The sequence below is a fragment of the Suillus discolor genome (assembly GCF_016758755.1).
Source record: "Suillus discolor strain FC423 chromosome Unknown F5147scaffold_4, whole genome shotgun sequence".
NCBI classification, from domain to species: Eukaryota; Fungi; Basidiomycota; class Agaricomycetes; order Boletales; family Suillaceae; genus Suillus; species Suillus discolor.
Window position 1 is genome coordinate 838,830 of NW_024541251.1, and position 18,408 is coordinate 857,237.

Consider the following 18,408-nt stretch of genomic DNA (forward strand, 5'->3'; position numbering starts at 1 on the left):
ATATTGAAGGCGTCCTTTAGCATAACAGGAGTAATAGGAATATAGACACAACTGACGCATGCATACACACACACATAGACTCTAGAGTACAGGATCATCATCTTACATCACCCACTCCAGATATTGCGATCGCCGAAGTAGCCCGTTTCCGTAACCACCCAGTCGGAATCCCTTCTAATCAGATATACTTTTGTAATCTCTTCTTCACCCCGCAATGGCAGCCCTGTTACAAACGGATTTGCCAGACCTTCAACTTATTTCCAAAGGAAAGGTCCGCGACGTTTACGCAACTTCGTCGCCCGATCATCTATTGTTTGTCGCAACCGACCGGATATCAGTGTACGATGTCATCCTCAACAGCGTCCGTGGATATCTCTGAACTCTTTTCTGCCTGATTTAATGTGCCCTGCTTTTAGGGTATCCCAGACAAGGGCAAACTCCTCACAAGCATCTCGCTGTTCTGGTTCGAGAAGCTGAAGCACATCATTCCTAACCATCTCGTTACCGTCAATATCGATGAGATGCCAGATGAAGTCCGGCAATACCGCGAGCAACTCGAGGACCGCACTATGCTTGTAAGAAAGGCCAAAATAGTGCCCATAGAAGCGATCGTCAGAGGGTACATCACCGGTGAGCTGATTCGTTATCCGGATAATCTCCTGGAGCCGCCGGAATGACTTTGTGAATAGGATCAGCCTGGGCAGAGTACCAAAAGTCACAGACTGTATGTGGTATCCCAATACCGGAGGGGATGGAAGAATCTCAAAAGTTCCCGACACCGATCTTCACTCCGTCTACCAAGGCTGAGCAAGGCGCCCATGACGAGAACATCTCGCCTGAAAAAGGTGCTATCGTTGGAATAGCTTGTTGCAAGTTGCTCATACCCACTTTATCAGCCGCTCAACTCATCGGTCAAGATCTATTCGACCGTATTCAGGCTGCATCTTTGCAGCTATATACAGCTGCTGCTGAATATGCAGAATCATGTGGACTTATTCTCGCAGACACGAAGTTTGAATTCGGTCTTGTTCCCTCTGCTTCTACTGGGCAAGACGAGCTCATCCTTGTGGACGAAGTCCTTACGCCTGATTCGTCGCGATACTGGCCCCGAGACCAGTATGAACCTGGCAAAGGACAGCCAAGCTTTGACAAGCAGTATGTCAGAAATGCATTGACTGCCGCTGGGTACAGAAAAGGATTAGAGAGTGGACCAAACGGAAACGGCAAGGGATGGGGAATCGATGATATTGTCATCGAGGGGACTAGAAAAAGATATAAAGAAGCTGAACAAATGCTGAAGTCGTTACACTCAGAAAAATTGGTCTAAATTATTCGTTATTCGTATCTCGGTAATGGAGAACGAGTGTAAAAGGAAAGAAATTCATGATATCTATTTAGATGCAAGCATCTCCTTGGATCAGCAACGTTCAAAATGCTTGGTGATAGTTCGCGATCAAACCAACGGCTCCAAAAAAAAAGATGGAGTGTCTTCCTCGATGAATACCTGCACAAACTAGTTACCGACGCCAAGCGGTGATAAAAAATCGACTTTTGTAGTCTGCCATTACGACCGTGTTTTTTGACACATCGGAGCCCCTGTCTCCATCCTAATGCTGCAGCTGTGGATACAGACAAGACCCATATTGAAGTCTCTAATTCTCCGACTAACTCTGCCCAGAAATATGATCGGGAGGACCCGCCGTAAGCGTAAACGTTAATGAAATCGATCGTGCGCGTTAGATAACCTTCTTGTAATACTCTATTTGATCGTCTTTCCACAACTTCTGCATGATTGTGAGACCACGCGAAATAAGAAGAGCAAAATACACACCTGATTTTGATGGGCTATAGCGTTTAAGGGCAACTGCGATCACCTTCATACGCTTGCCCCAGGTCATGAGCAAGATCTCTGTTAGCATTGCAGGCGACAATGTCACAACGTTGAGATAACGCCATACTCCCTGATGGCACAAGATGCCAATCAGCGGGGGTCTAAGTTGCTGAAATTAGCAACTGATAACGTCAAAACTGCGAAGTCCGCACGAAGCGCGGTTAATTCAGATGTACAACGTCTAACAAGCATCCTGTTCTCGAAGGCCTGAAAAAGTGCAGGCAATTCTTTTGAACGCACGATGCGTGAAGAGGTTTGGTTAGTTAATCGAGAACTTGAGAACTCTCGGAGATTACAGTGTCTTCGAAAGCTTACTCCAGCTCTGGGAATTCAAGGAAAGCATCCGTCGAAAAGTAGCTTCGGCCTTCTTTGCCGCGAGAACCTGTCCGATGAGTGGCAGGGCGGCCGCCTGGTAAAATACTGGCAAAGGTCTTTGAAGCGAAAGCCACAGCGGACAGCGGCCTACTTTGAGCTCCCCTGGGAACTCAATCAACAGTGCATGCATGCCTCGTCGCAGTATTGAGTACTACATAATCAACCACTGTTCCTGATTCGGAAGTGCGCGGCCCGCGCTACCGCCTACATACCAGACCCGGAGTCTAAATCGTCATGTCACTTGGTTCGATACCACATAATGGACAACATATTTCTCCCTCACCTTCAAAAAATAGAACCGCATGCACAGTTCGTATTCAGTTTTCCGATCATAGAATCTTCACTGGGGAGGAAGTACTATGCCAAAGTAGGTTCGCTCAGCGAACGAGAGCAGTTCGTGGGAGAGGCAGAGTCACTCAGAGCCATATACGATGCTGCACCGGGACTAGCTCCTCAGGTGTTCGCAGCGGTCGGTCCAGATAATCCTGCCACAACATCTGAACGGCCTTATTTCCTGTCGGAATATCGGAATATAACAAGTCTTACTTCAAACCACAAAGCAGGGGAGGAATTTGGGATGAGGCTAGCCACGGAGCTGCACGTGTACAAGAGCACCATGGGCTTTGGATTTCATGTGCCTACCTTCTGCGGTGCAACTCGGCAAGATAACGGCTGGTATCAAACCTGGGAAGAATGCTACAGCGCCATGATTGGAAGTCTGCTTGCCAAGCTTCCCGATACAGGCAGGTTTTCCGAACTTTGCACCAAGGGGGAACAAGTAAGGTCCAAGTAAGTGTATGGTAGCTTATTACGAGGGTCAGCTACTGCAGCAGTGTAGAGTGATACCATTCTTGCTTCGCCCTCTTGAGATTCAGCCCGTGCTATTGCATGGTGACCTCTGGGTAAGTATCTTGTTGAGCATTCACAACTATATGCTGATGATAGCAGAGTGGTAATGCAGGCATAGATAGTTTATCGGGTCAACCTGTTATCTTCGATCCGTCATCTTACTACGGTCACAATGAAGCTGAGTGAGTACCACAGCAAAGGCGGAGTAATCGCAGCTTCATAACATATGCGTGGTTTAGTCTAGCCATCGCTCGTATCTTCGGTGGATTTCCCCATGGCTTTTTTGAAAAGTACCATGAACACTTGCCCAAGACCGAACCTGTGGATCAGTACGAGCTCAGAGCAGACCTTTACGAGCTCTACCATTATCTAAATCACACAGTTCTGTTTGGAGTACGTTCAACTTTTCTTCCTTGTTCGATTACAACATGAGTCTGACCTTCACAAAGAGTTTATATGCAGGAAGTGCTCTGCGGAAGATGACTATACTCCTTGGGGCTTGCCCGTAAATGGACACGCCAGCCATGACGCAACAGTGACTGCATGTAGCAGGCCAACCAGTATAGTGCTTGGTCAATGTATCAATATTGTATCTTCTCGACCAGCTTGAGGGTTACAATTTCTAGCGGTTTCGGCAGAGTTCTTTGATTTAAGCGTGGCTCATGCTGCCTTGCTTTCAAGCACACCTCGTATGTACTAGAGTCTAGGAGTTTGACTTCCGTTTTCGTCAGGGTCATAGCGGTGGCTGTACATCGATTATATGAAGTGTTTGGTTCCGGGTTCTTATTTCTGACTCATACAATTCAATCTAGAACTAGAACTTTGTTTTTCATATTGCAGCCATGGCCCCTCGTCGACAAGCTGCACCAGAAGGGAGCATGCCTCCTCCCAGTCGACCATCGAGTCCAAGTGGTGAAGACATTGAAGAGGTAAGGTTGTTTGCAGTCATCGATATCCGCTGTAGGACTCACGCATATTAACGCGACGCGACGCGTTACAGACGCCATTCTTTGATAATGTGGATGAATTGCAGCAACATGTTGGTATCTTTCACGCGTATATATGCTCGGGACTCAGAACGTGTTGTAGGGCATAAACGTGCAAGATATCTTAAAACTCAAGGTATTCACCCAGTATATGCGCAATATCTACTAGGCTTATGGAGGCTCTAGAGTGCCTCCATCAACACTGTGTCTGGTGTCGTGATGACTACGCGTCGTCAATTACTGAAAATAAAGGTTTGCGTAATTTCACTACAAATTTTCCAGGAGGACTGTGAATTCCATATTTTCTTTGCAGGGTATGTCGGAAGCGAAGGTTGAGAAGATCAAGGTGTGCATATATTCAGATCGGTAACCGTGTTTCGCTTTCAATCCGAGATGTTACACAGGAGGCAGCGCAGAAAATCACGGTAGCTGTCAACCATCACTATTGTCTTCTAATACTCATAATACTTTACAAGGGGTCTTCCTTTGCAACCGGTATTGAAGTCCAGGATCGAAGAAAGCGCGTGCTTGTCATCAGTACTGGAAGCAAGTCGGTAGACACAATCTTAGGTGGTGGGTATATCGATATATCACAACAGGGATCGTACTTACTAGCTTTCAGGTGGGCTGATGTCACAGTCAATTTCCGAAGGTAGTTGGTCCTGCCGTTTTTTTTTGCATTTTTTGCATTCAGCTGTTTTAAACCAGTCTACGGTGAATTCCGCACTGGAAAGACACAGCTGGCCCACACAATGTCTGTTGTCACCCAACTCCCTCCGGAGATGGGTGGGGCCTCTGGCAAAGTGAGCAAGTCTTTCTTCTGCAATAAGTCAAATCCAATGTGAAAAACAGGTCGCATATATCGATACCGAAGGTGCTGTAGTTGTTATTTTACGAGCGACAACCTATCGCCGACGCTCTTTTCTATTAGGGACATTCAGACCAGATCGCATCAGATCCATCGCTGACCGGTTTGGTGTTGACGGGAATATGGCGCTCGAAAATATCCTTTATGGTATATTTCTGGCTGTATACCTCACGTCATTGAGACATAGCATTTGCAGCGCGCGCCTTCAACAGTGAACACCAGGTTGCTCCCCTTCTCTACTACTATACAGCCATCGCTAATATGTTGCAGATGGAGCTTATCAGCGAATGTTCCATGCGCTTTGCGGAGGACAAAGACTTCCGTCTTCTAGTAGGTCTTGCAATCTCCATGGCGAGGAAATCGCTTACTTAGTAATCAGATCGTAGACTCCATTATGGCTCTCTTTCGCGTCGATTTTTCTGGTCGTGGCGAACTCAGCGAAAGGCAACAGAAAGTAGGTCTTCGAGCCGTTGCGGGATGCTAAAACTCACCACAGTGTAGCTAGCACAAGTGGGCAGAACGATTCAGATGGCTCCTAGTCGTGCTTGCTAACGCGATGCATCCGCATTAGGTGATGTCGAAGCTCACTAAGCTTTCAGAAGAATTCAACGTTTGATATTCGTTGGCAAACTATTTCACAAGACTGACATCTCTTGCAGATTGCTGTTTTGATAACGAACCAAGTACAATGTATGTATTTAACTGGTCCTATTTCAAAATCGCAGCTCATTCTCTTCGCGTAGCCGACCCAGGAGCAACGATGACATTCGTGGCTGGCGGAGCTCTCAAACCCATCGGCGGACATATTCTATCGCACTCCTCAGCTACTCGGATGTTCCTTCGCAAAGGCAAGTCACTAGCGCTTACCGTGGGTTGCGGTGTCATCCAAAAGGAGTCCAAAGCCAAATGCAAACTGTACTAATATTATCCACCTAACTTTCAGGACGGGCTGAAGAACGTGTCGCGAAGCTGGTGGACAGCCCCGACCGCCCTGAGAGCGAGGCCTCTTACAAGCTGGACGAAGGTGGATGGACCGACATATGATCTTCGTGCTCACTAGCTGCTCTTGGACTTTTGCTCGACTCTGGACCTATTAGTCGATCCTTAAGATGAATCATGTTTTAATCTGTTTTGTACTTCTAGTGTTGCATGTGTGGCTGCCGACATCTCAAAATAAAGTAAATTTAGACCAAGGGCCGGGATACTTCGACTTGAGCTTAGCCGCGATAAAACCGCAACTTGAAGTCAGCCCAAACTTAGCCGAGGCCCGACACCTACTAGATTTCACTCTCGCTCAAGCGCTCAAGCTCTTTAAAACGTGTTGATCCCAGCTTACAAGTGCTTAGGGCAAACCTTATTCATGGTTCGTGAGCACTTTAAGTAATGCTAGTCAACTTATGCCGGTTAAGGTTGACTAGGTCTTCCGGGTCTTGTAGTGACCGCGTGATTCTACCCATGTCAACTGCATTCTCTGCGGCCGTTGCACATGGTCCAGATACGCACGTTCTTGTCGATGCTTCGGTTTTGGTGAGCAGGCAAGGGTCACAGGTATAAAGTCGGCAACACAATCCCCGGTATGAAGTACCTCTGTCGAACGCATTCTCTGTGATATGTTCAAGCCGTCCCTTATCAGTCTCGCAACCTCGGTCCCCATACTTCATGCTGAATTCCCTTATCTGTCACGGTCGACTCAGAATTTGTCTACCACGTACCCAAACATCGGGGCATGTGTCGGCCTCCCAGTGCAATATTCTTGCGAGAACACAACGGTCTTAACGAATTCATGCTGCAATGTCGCACAAGGCGGACTTGTGCTACAGACACAGTATTGGAATACCTATACTGGTCTCGAGTCCCAGGGACAGCTGCTTCCACAAGGCAGTTGGAGCATTCACGGCCTATGGCCGGATAACTGCGACGGGTAGGACAACTTTCTTTTCAAAATGTCATGATTCAGTCCTGATTACTGATCCCCTGCATAGCTCGTTCGACCAGTACTGTGACTTTAGCAGGCAGTATGACCCTGCGCCGTCACCGTCAATCTTGCCTGATGGGACGGTTGTTCCTCCTTACCAAGGACCGAGCGTCAGAACATTCATCCAGGATTTCGGTCGTTATGACTTGCTAAAGTACAGTATGTGAACTCAACTCGCATGTCTCTATTTATAATCCATTCTTTGTAGTGGATACCTATTGGATCAACCAGGGCGCGCCTAATGAGGACTTTTGGGCTCATGAGGTGAGTTGATATCACTTACCTGGAGGGCTTCTTGACAGAGCAGCACCCAGTTCTCAAAGCACGCTACTTGCACATCTACGTTCGACGTTGCCTGTTACGAACCTGGATACCAGGAACACAAGGAAGTTGTGAACTTCTATGAGACAGTCACAAAGGTCTTCCAGATGTATCCTACTTACAACATACTTGCTGCGTGAGTTCAAGTTTATTCGCTGTAGTCCATGACTGCTGACGACCTTTGGCGACAATAGTGCCGGAATTGTTCCTTCCAATACAACAACATATACCCTCTCGGAAATCACGAATGCCCTTTACTCCCAAACTGGCGCTGTTCCATATCTTGGCTGTTATGGCTCCTCCGGCACTATTTTGGACGAGGTCTGGTACTTCCACCATGTGTTGGGCACGGTACGTCACATTGATAGAGACCATGTGGCGATTTCGTTAACCTTGACTTAGGAGCAATACGGTCATTTCAAAACCCTCAACTCCACTACTCCGTCGAGCTGCGCAGAGACCGGAATCTGGTATTATGAGCGGACTCCGACATCCGAGCGGGTTGTTTCTTACTAGGTTAAAGGCAAGACGCACGTTGTCAGCTTGTTCTACAAGGTCACGTATCCCTTTACATAAAGTCGCTGTCTACCGTTTTCTGCTCTACAACCGTCGTGCACCAAGATCGGAAGGTACCAAAACGTCGCGTGGTCTCTTGCAGCGACTGCTTCAACGTCTTGAGGAGCCGTCGTCCATCATAGCTGTCGCACGTCGAACACGCCGGCCTGGCCTCGTTCAGCCGCATGCTCACCGCGCCTGACAGCCTTTTGTGAGTGCCTGCCAAACAAATGACACGGAAGGTCGGCATCGGAAAATATGTCTTGGTTACTGTACCTTCTTGCGAATCCCGGAATCGAAGATCAGAGTCACCTTATGCGCATAAATCTCGCAGCGGAGAATAATACCTTAGAGCGGTCACTTCGGTCAATAGTCGGTCATGGCCAATCAACATATCACCAATCTAATTCTCGACTGTCAAGAGCTCAAACGGGGTGGAAATTGAGAAATGCGCCATCAGGTAGTGATGTGTTTAGTCTAAAAGAAGAAAGTAACTTCAAGTTATAAGTGAGTGAGACCTGTTTGAATATCTTGAAGTGACAGGTAAAAACAGACGCGTGCGAAAAAATTGGTGAGGCGCACAGTGTTAGTGTTGTGGGCAGAAGTCCGCCATTCTGCCAACTGGTTCTGCCAAACTGGTTCTACCCGGCAGATGGCAGAATTCTGCGGGCAGAATCCGGCAGAATGTCAAACTATGATCGCACCTCACACGAGAACGAACAGTGGGATGTGGACGTGCTGATGTCTTCTAATGGTGTTTTTCTAGTGACACTTCTATACATTGTCATACACATGGCCTTGTAGCGCTTTGAAAATTTTGCCAAGCGGCAGAAGTGGTGGTTCTGGTTCTGCCGGTTATGCGGCACAATAGCTCGCAAACAATTCTGCCCCCAGCACTAGCGCCGCCGCCGCGCACTGGTGCTCTGCCACGTAGGTCTCCTGTTGAAGGGTCAAGCCTAGTCAGACCAGGTCAGACATCGAATGGCAGGTGAGAGTCTTAGATAGTATAAATGTCGGCAACATGATCCCCCAGCGAAGAGGTACCCCTCTCAAACACTGACTCGGATAGTACATGATGTTGTCCCTTGTCATTCTCGGAGTTCTGGTCTCCGTGGTTCATGCCGAATTCTACCCCACGTACCCGAACATTGAGAGATGTGTCGGCCTCCCAGTACAGTACTCCTGCGAAAATACAACGGTGACGGATTCATGCTGCAATGTCGTACAAGGCGGGCTTGTGCTACTGGCGCAATTCTGGAATACATATACTGGTCTCGAGTCCCATGCCCAACTGCTTCCAAAAGGCAGCTGGGGTATTCATAGCATAATACCACTCAACTGCGATGGGTAAGTTGTGTTGCTTTGTAAATCTCATGAATGCTGAGGGACGCCTTTCGCCCTGCCTAGTACTACGGCAGGCCAGTACTGCGATCCTAGCAGGCAGTATGACCCCAAGCCATCGCCATCAACGTTGTCCAATGGAACGGTCATTAATCCTTATAAAGGACCGAGTGTTAGACAATTTATCCAGGAATTCGGTCGCTCCGACTTATTGAATTACAGTATGTGAACAAAACTATATGTCAATATAGATGATCAAACATGCGTTGCAGTGGATACCTTTTGGATCAACCAGGGCGCACCTAATGAGGATTTATGGGCTCACGAGGTGGGCAGATATCACTTACATAGAGGGCCTGTTGACAGAGCTGCTATCAGTTCTCAATACATGCTACTTGCACATCCGCGTTCGACGTTGCTTGCTACGAGCCCGGATACAAGAAACACCAGGAAGTCGTCAACTTCTTCGAGACTGTCGTAAAGGTTTTCCAGATGTATCCTACATACGATATACTCGCTGTGTAAGGTCAAGTTTATTCGCCGTAGTCCTTGACTGCTGACGATTTTTGGCAATAATAGTTCCGGAATTGTTCCCTCCAATACAACGACATACACCCGCGCACAGATCACAAATGCCCTTTACTCTCAAACTGGTGCTGACCCTTGGCTTAACTGTCATGATGGCACTGTTTTGAAGGAGATCCGGTACTTCCACCATGTTCTGGGCACAGTATGTCGCGTTAATAACGAATGTACTGTGGTTTACTCAATCCTGTCCTAGGAGCAATACGGTCACTTCAAGCCTCTCGACTCCATTATTTCTTCAACCTGCGCAGAAACTGGAATCTGGTATTATGAACGAACTCCGACGTCCGAGAAGGCTGATTGAGCTAAATACGGGGTTCAATGTCACCTTGTTCTGCGAGGTCGCGCGTACCTTTATATGTGACAGTTACTGTCTACTGTCTTCTGGACTACTTTTTTTTTGAATCCTTGTTTTATGTCCGTTGGGGCAGAGCCCTATGGTAGACAATACATGCTGTATCTACTGTTTCTAATACATACGTTTGTGCGGTTTGAATCGTCTTGTGCATTTGTCCTGGCCGAGGCGCGGACAGTAACACCAACTTAAGGTGAAACGATTGTTAGTACAAATGTGTGTTTGGGCAGGCTCTTCCGACTTTGCTATACGATGGAGGTGTTTGTTGAGGGGAGTGTGCCCGGATCGTAACTGGAAGAGGAGGGAACTGTGACAACGTGGGAGGCGGTCGATGATGTTGGAGAAGTGTTTCGAGGGGAAGAATGCGTCTATGGCGCGGACGGTGTCGTATCGTGGGGAAAGGGTCATGATGGTCTTTGCTTTCAGCTTGAGCCTCGCCAGCTACGGAGACTTGAACCAATTAAGGACGCGTCAGTCACGTGACAAGCGCGACGCGACACGTCCACAAACATATGACAACAAATATTTACCTAAAATGGTGTTCACCCTGAATTTCAGTTGAGTTGTCGGCAGCGTGTCCACTGTCGGCACATCCGGAATTCCCAATCAATCCTGACCCTCCAACCACCATCATAGACAAACACCTCATGACAATTTCACTACCGCTTGATGCGGTGTCCGGAGAGTCCAGCACGCGGAGGGCACTCTCTGACATTTCTTTGGCAGTAGCCAAATCGAAAAAGATAATTGTTGTCACCGGAGCAGGCATTTCATGTTCATGTGGCATTCCGGTGAGTCCTCTGCACATGTATCAGATGCGATGGCTTGACAATTCTCTCGATATAGGATTTCCGGTCTTCAGATGGTCTTTATTCGCTCGTGAAGCAGCGATACCCAGACATCGTCCTGAAAGGGCGTGATCTCTTTGACGCGTCTCTGTTCCGTGACTCTGCCTCCACTTCCGTCTTTTATACTTTTATATCACAGCTCAAGCGCTCTATCGATGCTGCCACTCCTGCCCCTACACATCGATTCATTCAAACCCTAGACGCGAAGCAGAAACTAGTACGCTCGTATACCCAGAATATCGATGGTCTAGAAGAGCGAGTAGGGCTCCGTGGGAGTTCAAGTCAGCAGGCAAAGACAAGTGGGAAGAAGAAGTCGAAGCTGAAAGTCAAAGAAGTAAGGAACGTCCAGCTGCATGGGGACATCCACCGCGTGCGGTGCACTTTATGCTCTGCCGAGATGCCTTGTACCGAGGAGCACTTGCATTCGTTCGAGAATGGCAAAGCCCCAAACTGCCCAGAATGCATCTCACGATGTAAGTCAGCTCTCAGGTTCGTTTTTTACGCTTAGCTAAGTCTTTGGTAGCGGAAGCACGAGTTGCTCGCTCTGCACGTGCCCTCAAAATTGGGACTCTTCGTCCAGCCATCGTACTCTACGACGAACCACACCCTCTTGGAGACGACATAGGCGCGATACAAACGATGGACATTGCTCGCAAACCAGATATGCTCATTATTATGGGTACTTCACTCAAGGTCCATGGTCTCAAAAAGCTTGTTAAAGACTTCGCGAAAGTCGTACACGCTACTGGGACTGGAACTACACCGAGCGGTACTCCCAAAGTGCAAAAGAGTTGGCAGGGAAAAGTTATTTTCGTGAACAAGACACCACCTGGCAGCGAGTGGTCCGACATTATCGATTGCCATGTCGCAGGGGAGACTGATGCATGGGTCGACAAAGTGTTGGAAGACTGGAAGAAGATGCGACCATCAGACTGGGAGATACAACAGACCCTTGATCACACTGACGAATCCAATGGGTTCAAAGCCGTCAAAGAGACCGCTACCAAGACGAAGGGCAAGGGTAAGAGTGGATTTGGCTTCTTTCAGTGCGCCGCTCATCTCAATTCAATAGCTGCATCAAAGTGGAATCTGAACGTCGAGAATGTGCCACCGGAGGATCCATTTTTGTCACAACCAGCGTCACCATCAAAAAAGCCCGTCAGTGTTCCGTCATCGCCAACTAAGCGGCGACAGTCTGTGTCACACTACTCAGACGTGGAGTCAAGTCCACGCAAGAGACGCGATATCGCCAGAATCGCGGATGGTATGGATAGGTTGGACATGTCAGACAGGCGCATACTGTTTGCAGATGCGACAAATGCAGCCAAGAATACGGGAGGAGATGATCTTCTGATGGATGAATTACAACCTCCGAAAGCAAAGGTACGCCGAGCGAGCGCATCGGTCGTCTCCAGGGAATGCAAACCTCGGCCTCGAAATGTTGCCAAGTCAAGGGTTGAGATGTGGGTGGAAATCCCGAAGAAGCCTAGTAGTATTCATAGTCGGCTGTAAATAATTGTATGGTATACCTTTGTTATATTCTTCCAGTAGTATTTGCATGTTGCAAAGATAGTTCAAGTCTTTGAGGTAGACAATAGTAAAACAGGACAAGATAACAACCGAAATGAGGCCCGGTAAAACTGCGGGAAGAGGGTTCAAGATAATGTGTCATTCGCTAATTAGCTCAGAGACACTCCAATCTTCAAAACTTCCGTCGGGTAGATAGCGCCGGATGATAAGGGGAATTTTTCGTTGTGAGAGCTCCTTAATTGCGATTTGCAGAGCATCTGTCTCGCCATCCAAAGGAACGAGCACCTGGGGCGTTCATGCTTGTGATGACACGCTTGCATAAGATCAAATGCAAGTCAGATGCAAAAGACCTCTCACCTGATTTGAAGCGCTCTAGTCCCCAATATTCGTGCTCGTTCGTACTTGGTCAAGTATGGTGTTGTTACTCTGACTTTGTTTGCCTGTCGCTCGCCCTGAATACCTGCGTTTGACTGGCGCTGGCTGAGGTTGTACGCCCTCCTCTCCATTCACCATCTCCTGATCATGGTCTGCCCCATTAATTCCATTGACGTGCGAGACTTCACCATTTGTCTCCTCCCCTTCTACTTGTTCCTCTTGTTCTTGTGCGAGGAGATCATAGCCTTCATCCTAAATAACATGCGGTGTCAAAAGTTTGATCAAAGTATGATTCGCCAGGTACGCACGAAGGCACCATCTGTGAAACTAGAATAATATGTCATAAAGTTCCTTGTCGATGACTTTGGAATCAAAACATACCTGGGACCGTCGTAGTCGTAGTCATCTCCGCCACCGCCACCACCGCCATAGCCGTCGTCGGACATGCTGAACTGGGTCTGAGGTGGTTAAGGAAGCAGGCCAGTCGATCCTAAGATGCAAGATGAAGGACACAAATTTCTGGACGAATGCATGGAAGCAGGACAGGATTACATAATCGTCGACTTCTTTCTTCCAAACCTTCGTTCGTCGAAACTTTGTGAAACGTCATTTTGCCTTTTGCACCTGATCAGAGCGACGTGTTGCAGAGGTTCTCGGAATCATATTGAGTTTAATCGCTCGTGCTACTGAGTATTTCCTCATGAGTGCTCTTCACTGCGGTTGTCCACCGTGACACCAAGAGCAGCACTTTCGTTTTTGTCGGGCCGCCATGTCTCCATAGTCACAGCGGTGTGCATTTGGAACTAACATCAATCAATGAAACACCGGGCCCGTGCTTCCCTCATATCGTATCACTATTTCTTCTTGAAATTGGAATGGTGCGCTTATCTTGATTGATTCAATAGCGAAAATTCTAAATGAACCTACAGCTTCCCTGTTACTGACGGCCCGGTATCCGTGGATGTATCTTGTGCTGCCTCCGTTTGCGTTATGATAGTCGTTGGTATACATTCCAGATACCCCGATAATACAATGCATGTACATGGTGCAGCAGTACATCTTAACCTACCTGGGGTAAGCTTCAAAGCTGAGATAGTCCACGAGCTCTCATTTGTGTATGAACATGACAGATATTGTGCTCGCACTGTTCCGGTCGCTGATCTGATGGATGAATGATTATCGCGTTCCTTGAGTTGGAGCTTGCGTCGTCTTAACTAGGCGTCGCGAGTGCCTTCTCCGAGCTCGGACTCGTGTCTCACGCAATCCATCAAATGAATAAATCATCTAGGTGTAAATTGATTGTCGTTTTAACTTGGTTCTCCAGATTCAATATTTCATGTGAGCCAATCACAAAGAATCCTTGGTTCCATCTCAATATCTTCCGTTTCCCACTTGGGCTCTACACCCATCGGTGGAGGGAAGGGATAACAAAGAAGGACTTAATTTTTTTTTCTGTTTTTCACTCCGTGGAGCTGTGAAATTGTGTTCTGACAAGTTGGTATCTTGACATATTCTAGAGCAGTTTAGGTAGACTGCGCCCGCGAGCCACGGTTGTTTGTATCTCTGTTTTGGACCTCTTTCATTCATCTCCCCACCTAAAACCTTTACCATTCACTAACAAGTACTATTCCTTAGTTCATTCTATAGACATGCCGCAGCACACCCAGGCGCGTTCTTGGGGTACTCGTTTTGACACATTACTCTCTGCTGCTCCTCTCTCCCCAACAGAAGATCCTAATATCACTACCCAAGACATCCCTTTGAGCGTTAACGAGGCATGTGACGACTCTAAGAAGTCAGACAGGATCGTTCAAGACGCTAGCATTTTCATCGGAAGGTACGTTATCTAGGCACAACATAGCTCGCGTGCTCATCATAAACTTTTCCCCCAGTCTACCAACTAATATCGATCATTTGGAGTTAACTCGTATGCTCTCTGATCACCTTTCTGATTATCCAGAGGTACAGACCATCAAGGTCGTTCGTGACTCAAAGGGTGGAACTTGCGCATTCATCCAGTGTCAGGTCTGTCTTCGCCATTAAATGTTCCGAGTCTATTTTCTAATGCTGCACCAGGACGCCGAGACAGCGGCCATGCTAATCGCAAATTTGCATTCGTCGGACCCTAAACAATTCATGGGGCGTTACTTACGCTATGAGCCCGCACGAGCCTTGAGAACGCTACTCATATCCTACCGGTGAGTTTTCGCGAAGACGCGTCCCCACATGTACATATATGCGCTTGAATACGCGCATATATGCAGTAGTCCTCTTTCTCATTCGGTTTCTAGTACACCCCGACAGTTTGCCCCTTCGTCAGACATCAAATCAAGCTTTGGCGACCTTCAGGATGGTAAGCCTGTCGACCTTAACTTGCCTTGGGCGATGAAAATCTCTAGGGTCTCGGGCTCCCGGTATCTCTTCTTCTTCAGTTTTTTTTTCGTTCTCTGACGAAAGTAAAATCGCCAGGCACCTATCACTCCTCTACAATTCGGATGCGCGTACCGCAGCGGAGAATGAAGGCCTTCTGCCCCTCGGTGATCGAGAGGCAGATGAATATGGAGCGTATTTTAACCCGCTGCTTTATACCGCCGAAGTACTCGTAGCCTAGCCTATGACCGGAACTGTGGGTTCTAACTTTGCTCTAGACTCTAAGGAAGATATCCACCATCTTCGGGGCCATTGAACATTTTGTCCCTCACGAATTCGAGTCAGGTGTTCAGCAAGAGTATCCTCCTCCGCACGATGCTCAGCGCTCTGCAGAAATGGAGACAGGGTGCTGGGAGATTAAATGGTGCCACCGTGATGACTGCGTTGCCGCTCTGATAGTGAATTTACATTTACAGAACTACTTGATTGCGTATGCTGACGCAACTACTAGACTCTGCGCAGAGTCCCTCACCTGACCGTGACTTGGGCTCACCATCCAGCTCATCCACGCCAGCCGATGCCTTACCATAGCGCACAGGCTGTCCAAACTAGTCAACAACATTGGCAAGCTCAAGCAGCTAGCTCCACACATATGGCCCCATCCCATTTCCCATTTCCAAACCGATTTTCATCCATAGATTCGCTCGTTCTCTATCATCATCCTGGCACACAACCGATCTCATCGTCAGCTAGCCTTGGCAACATCTCGCGTAATTCGAACCGAGCATCTACCGCATTGTGCGACATGACCTGGTCCTCGCAGAATGGCACATCGGATAGGACAGGCACGGCACCAAAACGTCCTCGAGCTCTATCATTGAGCCACAAGCCATTAGGTGTGGACAAGAAGCACTTCCCGCCTATCTCTGAGACAGTCCGTGAACGGGAAACGAGAAAGTATTGGAGCGACCGAATGGAGGCTGCTGACGAAAATCAGAGGCTAGTTTTTGTTTCCCTTTGCAGCGAATTTCAACTTAGCACAACTCACTCTAGCATTCTGACGCATCTACCATCTATGTCGGGTATTTCAAACATTACAAGCTCTACAGCGCATTTCAATACAACACCGGTTCAGCACGAGGAATCCTATGACATTGAACTCGGCATCCCTCCGACTCCCGAGTTTGGAACTTCGCCTATGACTCCGAAAACGCCGGGGTCGTTGATCCCTCGTACTCCTACCACTGGAAGCTACCTAGGCGACTTTCAGTCCGGATCTCTACCCGAGTTCGCCACGAAGAATGACCTGCAATGGGATGCAAAGCGCGAAGGTCCATTGGATCCTACTACCATCTTCGTCGGAGGATTGGAGATGTATGGCCCGAACGCCTGGGATGAAGAACGCGTCCGTAATTTGTTCTCAAGGTATGGCGGCGTAGAGAATGTCAAAGTTATCCGGCCAGGTAGGCTTTAATTATTGTCATCCTCGCTCAGTAACTATTACCTTTTGTAGTCAACAAGCGCTCTGCGTTTGCTTTTGTCACATTCAATAACAAGGAATCTCCCGCTCGAGCTGTCAGTGAAGAGGTACGATCAAACATCTCCACTCCTATTCCTATGTTAATCCATCTGCCATAAGCATAACAGGATTCTTGACGGACGCCCAATCCGCGTCCAACTCCGTGACTGGAACCCTCCGCATCGCACGAACTGGAGATCCAATCGTAACCGCGGGCGAAACTTTGAGGGGAGCGTGGTCCGTCATGGTTCAGAACCGTCCCTTGTCTCCAGCGACGATTTTTGCGTGGATCCTAATGTTCAGCAGCCATCTGCGATCGCCCTGGAGGAGAGGCTACAAGAATTGAACATCGACCATAAGACAGCCATCAATGCCTCAATGCCTGATGTCGAGCAGTCAGATGAAAAGCTTGACGTTGACTCTGAACTTCAACAGTCTTCCTCTCTAGTTGCGGATGACGTACAGACCATCAATTTAGACGGCATTGTCCCGTTTCAGGCCGTTTCCATTACTCCTTCCGCCTCACAAACATCGATGACATCTGCCCCTCCCCAACATATGGCTTATCCCATACCCACAATGGGGTACTATCATCCTCAAGGATGGGTAGCTGGTTTCCCGCCATATCACATGCAGTACATGGGGGCGTACCCTGGATTTCCTCTTCCGCCACCGATGACCCAATCGTTTCCGCCGGCTAGTGGCGCGGATGCTCGTGGAACACCTTCAGCAACACCTGCTCCGATTGTTCACCCAGGAATGTATGCTGTACGTTTAATAAATCTCAACCTCCCATGCTGCAACGCTGACGTGTTGTTCAAGCCATTCATTCCATATCCGTATCCTGCGAGAACACCCGTGCGAGAACAAGGCCAGGGACAGACCCCTGTCGCAACACAAGCGCCACTGATACCTACGGGGTTCATTCACGGAGATCAGGGTATTCTTGTTCCTGTTTACCCTCCAGACGCTCTGAATCAGTACATGTCCGGCGCTCAAGGCGAACAGGCTTCGACCTCCACAGAGACTGCTCTTGCTTCGCTCCCAGTTCAACCTCCTAATAATTGGAAGCCATATCCTCCACCTGCGTTCGCACCTGGCATGTCAGTACCGCCAGGGATTCAGCACCCAAACTCAGGACCTTTTCCGATAATGACTCCACACGGCTGGATGCCGAATCATGCCTCATTCGGCATCAACCAGCATATGCAAGCCCCATCAAACTTTCCTCCAGGTTCTGGTGCACACATGCAGCCGGTGTTTGAGCAGCGCAATATCAACATACCTCCTCGTCGCCAACATCGTAGAGACCATCAGTCCAATTTCAAGAACGGAGGTCGTGGTCACCCTGGGCGTTACCCTCGCGGATCATTTGCATCAAATGCACCAAATATGAACGTACGTCCCACTCCGGGACCTGACCACTTCACTAGCTCCCAACGAGACGTGCAGAGTGGTCCTGAATGGAACCATTGGGGTACCCAGTGATTGCACTGACATGTCTCGAGTTAGGCACGGTTTGATTTATTTGTCTCTCTACACGTACATTTTCGTTTTATCTTCCTGTCTTCAAGCCAATTATTCTATTCGTTTTTCGCTTCCCTTATCCACAATTTTTTTTTCAAGCTAAATAACAAAACAACACTCATTCATCCATAGATTTGT

At 48.1% G+C, this 18,408-nt stretch overlaps 8 protein-coding genes across 8 annotated transcripts; 7 read left to right on the plus strand and 1 right to left on the minus strand.

The window, feature by feature from the left end:
• Positions 1-214: 214 nt before the first annotated feature.
• On the plus strand, positions 215-1,327 carry F5147DRAFT_768201 (phosphoribosylaminoimidazole-succinocarboxamide synthase; the record flags this gene model as incomplete). Its single annotated transcript, XM_041440938.1, has 4 exons — positions 215-361; positions 417-630; positions 690-845; positions 897-1,327. 4 exons carry the CDS (start codon positions 215-217, stop codon positions 1,325-1,327), a joined length of 948 nt encoding a protein of 315 aa, XP_041298583.1.
• A 1,190-nt stretch (positions 1,328-2,517) lies between these two features.
• On the plus strand, positions 2,518-3,909 carry F5147DRAFT_669656 (Fructosamine/Ketosamine-3-kinase). Its single transcript, XM_041435490.1, has 5 exons — positions 2,518-3,055; positions 3,105-3,168; positions 3,215-3,297; positions 3,355-3,508; positions 3,565-3,909. The coding sequence occupies exons 1-5, from the start codon at positions 2,526-2,528 to the stop codon at positions 3,622-3,624; spliced, it is 891 nt and encodes a 296-aa protein (XP_041298584.1). The 5' UTR covers positions 2,518-2,525; the 3' UTR covers positions 3,625-3,909.
• A 48-nt stretch (positions 3,910-3,957) lies between these two features.
• F5147DRAFT_768203 (Rad51-domain-containing protein) lies at positions 3,958-6,013 on the plus strand (the record flags this gene model as incomplete). The annotated part of the gene is made up of 17 exons (XM_041440939.1): positions 3,958-4,044; positions 4,116-4,154; positions 4,205-4,237; positions 4,288-4,353; positions 4,415-4,447; positions 4,506-4,526; positions 4,578-4,674; positions 4,724-4,753; positions 4,810-4,904; positions 4,954-5,116; positions 5,157-5,299; positions 5,349-5,423; positions 5,471-5,479; positions 5,541-5,579; positions 5,629-5,659; positions 5,713-5,847; positions 5,913-6,013. The coding sequence occupies 17 exons, from the start codon at positions 3,958-3,960 to the stop codon at positions 6,011-6,013; spliced, it is 1,197 nt and encodes a 398-aa protein (XP_041298585.1).
• Positions 6,014-6,213: 200 nt separating this feature from the next.
• On the plus strand, positions 6,214-7,885 carry F5147DRAFT_669676 (ribonuclease T2). Its single transcript, XM_041435491.1, has 6 exons — positions 6,214-6,890; positions 6,952-7,103; positions 7,153-7,208; positions 7,259-7,401; positions 7,460-7,616; positions 7,668-7,885. Exons 1-6 carry the CDS (start codon positions 6,580-6,582, stop codon positions 7,779-7,781), a joined length of 933 nt encoding a protein of 310 aa, XP_041298586.1. The 5' UTR covers positions 6,214-6,579; the 3' UTR covers positions 7,782-7,885.
• Positions 7,886-8,756: 871 nt separating this feature from the next.
• On the plus strand, positions 8,757-10,094 carry F5147DRAFT_833192 (ribonuclease T2). Its single transcript, XM_041443846.1, has 6 exons — positions 8,757-9,167; positions 9,228-9,382; positions 9,434-9,489; positions 9,540-9,682; positions 9,741-9,891; positions 9,943-10,094. Exons 1-6 carry the CDS (start codon positions 8,893-8,895, stop codon positions 10,048-10,050), a joined length of 888 nt encoding a protein of 295 aa, XP_041298587.1. The 5' UTR covers positions 8,757-8,892; the 3' UTR covers positions 10,051-10,094.
• Positions 10,095-10,670: 576 nt separating this feature from the next.
• Positions 10,671-12,545, plus strand: F5147DRAFT_256259 (DHS-like NAD/FAD-binding domain-containing protein). Its single transcript, XM_041428872.1, has 4 exons — positions 10,671-10,892; positions 10,948-11,422; positions 11,473-11,970; positions 12,022-12,545. The coding sequence occupies exons 1-4, from the start codon at positions 10,749-10,751 to the stop codon at positions 12,459-12,461; spliced, it is 1,557 nt and encodes a 518-aa protein (XP_041298588.1). The 5' UTR covers positions 10,671-10,748; the 3' UTR covers positions 12,462-12,545.
• Positions 12,546-12,617: 72 nt separating this feature from the next.
• On the minus strand, positions 12,618-13,387 carry F5147DRAFT_750721 (subunit common to RNA polymerase I; the record flags this gene model as incomplete). The annotated part of the gene is made up of 6 exons (XM_041440167.1): positions 13,236-13,387; positions 13,163-13,181; positions 12,972-13,106; positions 12,837-12,949; positions 12,765-12,778; positions 12,618-12,736 (listed from the first exon to the last, which is right to left on the minus strand). The coding sequence occupies exons 1-6, from the start codon at positions 13,298-13,300 to the stop codon at positions 12,618-12,620; spliced, it is 465 nt and encodes a 154-aa protein (XP_041298589.1). The 5' UTR covers positions 13,301-13,387.
• Positions 13,388-14,503: 1,116 nt separating this feature from the next.
• On the plus strand, positions 14,504-18,399 carry F5147DRAFT_627372 (uncharacterized protein; the record flags this gene model as incomplete). The annotated part of the gene is made up of 10 exons (XM_041432710.1): positions 14,504-14,691; positions 14,747-14,879; positions 14,931-15,052; positions 15,146-15,268; positions 15,324-15,450; positions 15,503-15,682; positions 15,736-16,687; positions 16,738-16,811; positions 16,864-17,511; positions 17,566-18,399. 10 exons carry the CDS (start codon positions 14,504-14,506, stop codon positions 18,229-18,231), a joined length of 3,213 nt encoding a protein of 1,070 aa, XP_041298590.1. The 3' UTR covers positions 18,232-18,399.
• Between the last annotated feature and the right edge of the window lie 9 nt (positions 18,400-18,408).

Excerpts from the sequence above, each read along its gene's own strand:
- F5147DRAFT_256259 (XM_041428872.1), top strand. The coding sequence starts at position 10,749 with ATGACAATTTCACTACCGCTTGATGCGGTGTCCGGAGAGTCCAGCACG. Across the intron at positions 10,893-10,947 it reads CATGTTCATGTGGCATTCCG|GATTTCCGGTCTTCAGATGG; the intron begins GTGAGTCCTCTG and ends CTCTCGATATAG. Across the intron at positions 11,423-11,472 it reads CCCAGAATGCATCTCACGAT|CGGAAGCACGAGTTGCTCGC; the intron begins GTAAGTCAGCTC and ends AGTCTTTGGTAG.
- F5147DRAFT_669676 (XM_041435491.1), top strand. The coding sequence starts at position 6,580 with ATGTTCAAGCCGTCCCTTATCAGTCTCGCAACCTCGGTCCCCATACTT. Across the intron at positions 7,104-7,152 it reads TTATGACTTGCTAAAGTACA|TGGATACCTATTGGATCAAC; the intron begins GTATGTGAACTC and ends CATTCTTTGTAG. Across the intron at positions 7,209-7,258 it reads AGGACTTTTGGGCTCATGAG|TTCTCAAAGCACGCTACTTG; the intron begins GTGAGTTGATAT and ends AGCAGCACCCAG.
- F5147DRAFT_669656 (XM_041435490.1), top strand. The coding sequence starts at position 2,526 with ATGGACAACATATTTCTCCCTCACCTTCAAAAAATAGAACCGCATGCA. Across the intron at positions 3,056-3,104 it reads GGGGAACAAGTAAGGTCCAA|AGTGATACCATTCTTGCTTC; the intron begins GTAAGTGTATGG and ends GCAGCAGTGTAG. Across the intron at positions 3,509-3,564 it reads ATCACACAGTTCTGTTTGGA|AGTTTATATGCAGGAAGTGC; the intron begins GTACGTTCAACT and ends ACCTTCACAAAG.
- F5147DRAFT_833192 (XM_041443846.1), top strand. The coding sequence starts at position 8,893 with ATGATGTTGTCCCTTGTCATTCTCGGAGTTCTGGTCTCCGTGGTTCAT. Across the intron at positions 9,490-9,539 it reads AGGATTTATGGGCTCACGAG|TTCTCAATACATGCTACTTG; the intron begins GTGGGCAGATAT and ends AGCTGCTATCAG. Across the intron at positions 9,683-9,740 it reads ACATACGATATACTCGCTGT|TTCCGGAATTGTTCCCTCCA; the intron begins GTAAGGTCAAGT and ends TGGCAATAATAG.